The 5,783-nt window shown below is 35.9% G+C and overlaps 1 protein-coding gene across 1 annotated transcript; it reads left to right on the top strand.

The window, feature by feature from the left end:
- The first annotated feature begins 2,521 nt into the window (after positions 1-2,521).
- On the top strand, positions 2,522-5,569 carry LOC310914392 (leukotriene B4 receptor 1-like). Its single transcript, XM_083870502.1, has one exon. The coding sequence runs from the start codon at positions 2,649-2,651 to the stop codon at positions 3,657-3,659; it is 1,011 nt and encodes a 336-aa protein (XP_083726628.1). The 5' UTR covers positions 2,522-2,648; the 3' UTR covers positions 3,660-5,569.
- The last annotated feature ends 214 nt before the right edge of the window (positions 5,570-5,783 follow it).

Raw genomic sequence — 5,783 nt, 5'->3', positions numbered from 1 at the left:
ACTATGTGGTCACTAGAGTGAGTAAGATACTGAATTGTTTAGCCACTATTGTTTTCAGCAGTTATTGACTATATTGCTCCCCCTGTTAATGGAAGTATTTGCTAAATTGCCCATAAAGTTTGTGTACTACTAATTTAAATTTGATAAATAATAGTCAGACACTTTTAGAGACTATTAAAGACAGTTTACAGTCTGAAGTTTTCATAGTGATCCAGCAGTCACATAGAATTGCTCAGAAACAAGCTTCTGAGTTAATGTTAACTCTAATATCTAAGATATTTAACCTAATAGCCTGGCTTCAGAGTCTTACTCAAGGAAATCTCAGCAGTTCAACACTTCTCTGGGATTTTTCTGAAACAGAAGTTCCAGACTGTGGCTGCAATCCAGATTCATTTGCTTTCTTGTTTAAATGAAAGACACAGCCAGAGGCAGAGGCCATCTGGCAAGCAAACTTCAACTCAAGTGGAGAAACATGTTTCTGGAAATTGTAAGGCCAGATGCTTCAGAAATACAACCACATCCATACACCACTGGATTAGAACTACACTTATACCAATGGTTGTTCAGACAACTGCTCCTTTCTACCAAAAGTAAAGTTAAAAAAAAAAAAAATCCTACAGAGTTGTCACACAATGGTACAGAACATACAGGTCCTTTTAGGGATCCTTGGTAGAATGAGGACTGGCCACAAGATTATACAATAAAGCTCTACAATTAGAGAGCTATTATGACATAAAAATTCACTCATCAGCATACCATATTGTTATCTACAATTTCTAGCAGTTAGTGAATCTTACTGCTATACAGGATTTTTAGCAATTATGCCAGCTTTCAGTTAAGCAGAATTTCTAGTAATCAGTGTAGCTTTCTTTACTATCTAGAGTCTTTGGTTATGTAAGCTTTTAGTCACCTGAGCCCTCTGCAATTCAGGTCGAAGTCTTGATAATCAGTGTGTGACACAACAATCATAATCTAGGTTGACTTTACTTAAAGAACCTGCCAGTCCCTGCAGCACTGGGTGACAAGAGGTACTGAGCATCTCTCCTTGATTATCTTTTTCCAATAAAAATCTGCAACTTAGTTCAATCTAGATATGCCACTGGAAATAAACTAAAAATAGTCTACGAAAGTACTTCTGGAGAAATAATGTGTGTAAAGGTAATTTCATTAGAAGAAGAGATACTGCCTAGCACTTCCTCCCATTATTTAATTCTCACAAGTGGTTTTCAGAAATTCCCTTCAGAATATAAACAACTTATTTCCTATTTTCCCCTGCCCAATATTCATTAAATGTAAATAAAAATGAAAGGAATTGGAATCATGTATCAGATTAAATCCCAATTAAAAGCTGTATTGCACAAATAGTATTTTGAAGGTATAATACTTAACTTCAGTGGGGTTATTTTGGATTTGCTTTTGATCTCATTATACTCTTATGAGAGCAAAACCGGCTAAGCTGCTTTGGGGGTGCTGATGTTACAATCCTTTCTCCATGGTGAAAAATACTTTTGATTTAATAATATGCACTACATTAGCCAGGTTTGTAAAATTAGGGACATAATCTGTATCACGTTCTTAAATTTAAGAAAGCTATAAATAACTCCTTTGTGTCTGTGAATCTTTTTTTATGGTAAATACCCTTCCAGTTCCACTTCTTGAATATTTCTGTTGGCTCTGCTGTTCTAGTTCCTCCTCTAACATTTTAGAAATGAGCTGCAAAAGATGTTTTGAAATCAGGATAAGAAAACAGTTTTATACTCTTTGGCCAAACTCTGAAGAACTTAGGATCCATTTAGGATTTGCTTTCTACACTGACTACCAAGTTTCCTAGGAAAAAAATATAAAATTCATAGCCCATTGCTGGCACAGCAGGGCAATAATGAAATCATGTATTTTCTCCCTGACATGGTACATTTCCTCCTATAACTCAACATCCAGACTGAATACTCTCATGGTTACTGTTTGGTAAAGAACTGCAATTTCCCAGAGAATTAGAAATACAGCTCCTACCCACTTTATTGTACCAGTACAATACAAACAGTTGATTTCCTTTATGCCATGTTCCTAAAATATGATTTACTGTTTTCTGCTGAATTAAAAAAGATGACATGAAGGTAGTAAGCACAATTTTTTGTGCTTTATAATTCATGTCAAACATATAATGCACATTTGTAGTTTACCTGCCGTGCCTCTTTTTTATATATATATATATATATATATATATATATATAAAATAAACTACTGAGTCATTTATAGGAGCAAGAATAGAATAGCATAAAAAGGGTTTCTTTCTCCTCACGGCTGTTGATTAGATGAGTAACATCAAAACATTAGCAAATTTCTTTAAATAGGGACATTTTAGAAAGACCACCAACATGCTGTAAAATTTGTTGAAGCATAATGAATGTGTAACTAACAGCAAAGTCAGGTCCTGCACTGTATTTTTGCTTTGTATGCAAATATACCCATCCTCCTAAACATGAGGAACTAGCATATGTGGTCAGATGTCTGTAAGAGTGAGCATGAGCTAGGAGCTCGTAGTCTGTATGAGCCTTCAGAACACTGGTTAGAGAACTTTGAAGTAGTTCACCAACACCTGCAGAATAAAAGCAGACCACAGAACAACCAAGAACAGAAGAATTTCCAGAATGAGTGAAGCTGAGGAAAGCAGTGACAACTCAACATGGAATACTGTGAGGTCAGTAGTCTGCATAATACTGGGCTTGTCATTTATAGTTGGCACCCCTGGAAACGGCATCGTCATCTGGACTGTTTGTAGAAAAATGAAGCAAGTATCTCTTTCAGTCCTGCTGATCTTGAACCTGGCCATTGCTGATGTCCTTGTACTGATCACCTTACCAATTTGGATTTACTCTTTTGCTGACTCATGGGTTTTTGGAGTCATCTTCTGCAAAATGCTGGTTTTCATTATTTACTGCAGCATGTATGCCAGTATATTTCTGATTACAGCACTCAGCTTGGAGCGGCTACTGGCTGTGTTTTACCCTTTCACAATTCAAACATACAGAAGGAGAGGAAAAGTTTCTTTGATCGTGTTCCTCATTTGGTTCCTGTCTATTGCCCTTGGTGTTTCTGTCATTCCGTTTCAAGAGACAGCAGAAACAAATGGTCGAATTCTATGCACATGTCGCAACTACACTTCGAATAGACAGAAAGCATCCTATCTTCTGCTGGAGACCCTCGCAGGTTTTGTAATCCCTTTCTTAATTATTTGCACTTGTTATGTGTGTGTTGCAAGAAGAATAAGCAGGATGACTTACCAATCCAAGCGGCGGTCAGAACGGCTCATTGCCAGCGTCGTGGTGGCATTCATCCTGTGCTGGTTCCCTCACCACCTCTTCAACATCCTGGATATTATTTCAATTGAAATAGAACTCTCTAATGAGGAGATGTCTTTGGCACTGGAAGAAGTTGTAGAGAAAGGAGTGTACATCTCTGGAGCACTTGTATTCATCAGTAGCTGTATTAACCCTCTGCTTTATGCTTTTGCTGCACGAAGGTTTCAGAACCACCTGAGGTTTGCCAAGATGTCAAAGCTGTTTGAACAGATCAGTCAGACTGTAACAGAGGAAGACAAGAAAAGGAGTCTGGTTGTAGCCAAACATGAAGGTCCTTTGGTAGGCACAGAAAATGTCTAACAAGGAACTCAGTGTATAATCTGAGTCGTTTCTTCAGCAGTCATTTCTCCTCATTCCCTTAGTTTCATCTGCTGAGCAGCCCGGAGAAAGCTGGGAGAAATAAGAGCTTTTGGGGTTTTTTTCTTGTGCTTTTTATAAGAATTGACATTAACAACCATGTTCAGTTCATAAGTTAATATTCACATCATGAAATGAGCACTATTTCACTGTTGCTGAGAACCTCAGCAAGATGGCTAAAAGCTCAAATTGTAAGGAATACGACATTTTTACTTTTCATTAAAATTATTTCTGATTTCTAGAAATTCTGTGTGCAGAAAACAGAAAAGAACTGCATGTGGAAAAGAGAGACTCTGAAAGCTTAAAACTAAGTTTTTCTTCAGAAAAAAAAAATTGCATTTTCAGAAATCCTTATGCAATCTAAAGTTTTAAGAAGTTAAATTCTTTATACAGCAAGAATGGTTTTAAAGTGTTCTAATGACACAAAACTCTTCGGGGTCAATGGAAAAATCTAAAGCTATTTTTATTCATTACTTTATTTAGCTTTGAAAGTAATAAGGACTGTTTACACAGTCAAGCTCATTTACTGCATTACCTTGGGGTAGTAGATTTGAACAAGTAAAATGTGGAGTGTGACATCCCTCCAGAAGAAGCAGGAGGTACGAGAACTGTGTTGTATGGCAAACATCACTGCAGGCTATATTTGATGGCAAACACATTGCATACTTCAGTGGAAATTTTATGTAATAAATACTTGTACTTCGAGTATCCTCAAAAATTTTGATTCAAAGAAATTAAGCTTCCAAGATGTCTATTAAATTGTGGAAGAATCTGATCAGGCTCAGGCAAGGAGGAAGGAGAGACTCTTCGTGTTATTTTTTATGAGTAAGAAAATTATGGTAGTAGTACAAAGTATCTCATATCATAAGAACTTCACCTTGCAAATAAAAGCATTATTTTTTCTTTTCTTATAGAGCAGCGGACTTTATCATAAGACTTTGATAAAGTTGATATTTGCAAGGGCTTTAGTTTCGTGAATGTGTGTGAACTCACTGTGAAAAATTGTATGGCATCAAGTGTTTACTTTTGAAGTTTTATTTATTTCAATTCTGCCTAACATTTTTTATACTTGCTTTGTACATTTTTAAGTCAATAATTTTTAAAAATATCAAGATAACTACTGATTATGAAGCGTATTGTAATTTCACATTCCTTGTTCTGGACAGCTGATAAATAGCTACATTACTCATCTTTACAAAGAAATTACTGATACTAACCAGAAATTAATTTTTGAAGTCTGATTGTGTAAGGATATTTGAGTTGTATTAATTTAGCTTGTAAACTGAAATAAATATGGGGAAGTAGAATCCTTAGCTGCTAATAGAAGAATATTTCTCTAAACTTTGCATATGTATTTGTCATTCCTGCTTCTTATCAAAAAGTATTTTTTCTCCTGAATAGGAGAAAAGTCTACAGCACAGAGGGTTTTCCTTCAATTGGATGCCTTCACTGAAATTAAAGATAATTTTAGCATGATCTTGTTTGCAGCAAATAGTAAGCAACAGATTAAACCCTTTAGACTTTATCACATCCTTTACCTACCAGTCTCTTTCACCCTCTAATGGATTCTAATTGCTATTCAATATTGCAATGTGACATTATCTCACAAAAAAAAAAAAAAAAAAGAAAAAGCAGCAGCAGTTATCTACTCATAAAAAGTGAAGCTGTATTTCCCCATATGTTCTTGAGATAGAAATCACTCACTATTCAACAACAACATAGAAGAGATAAGGAGATTTGCTAGCTCATGAGCACTGCAACTGAACTTCTAAGCCACAAGGAGTCAAGCATTTCACAACTCACAGGGTCGGAAAACACCCAGACAAACTTTAGTACAAGCTGCCTGACCAGTATTTTCCTTTCTATCAGTCTGTGCATGAATTTTCTTCCTCAATACAAATTTTTCACATCTTCTCCACTGTTTTTTACTCACAGTACAGAAGTTCTTGTAAATCAGGAGGTCCATCAAGGAGTTAGAATGGTCCCTCTGAATTTCTCATTAATGGCCTTGGTTCTACCTCCAGTAGACAGTGTTGGAAAACACTGAACCTTTACTAATTTCAGTTT

This window comes from Zosterops lateralis (assembly GCF_965231275.1).
Source record: "Zosterops lateralis genome assembly, chromosome: 12".
Classification (NCBI taxonomy): domain Eukaryota; kingdom Metazoa; phylum Chordata; class Aves; order Passeriformes; family Zosteropidae; genus Zosterops; species Zosterops lateralis.
The sequence above is the reverse complement of the archived record's forward strand: the minus strand, read 5'-3'. Positions and strand labels throughout refer to the sequence as shown.

Bases quoted from the DNA above. Each gene is read 5' to 3' on its own strand.
- LOC310914392 (XM_083870502.1), top strand. From the start codon at position 2,649: ATGAGTGAAGCTGAGGAAAGCAGTGACAACTCAACATGGAATACTGTG.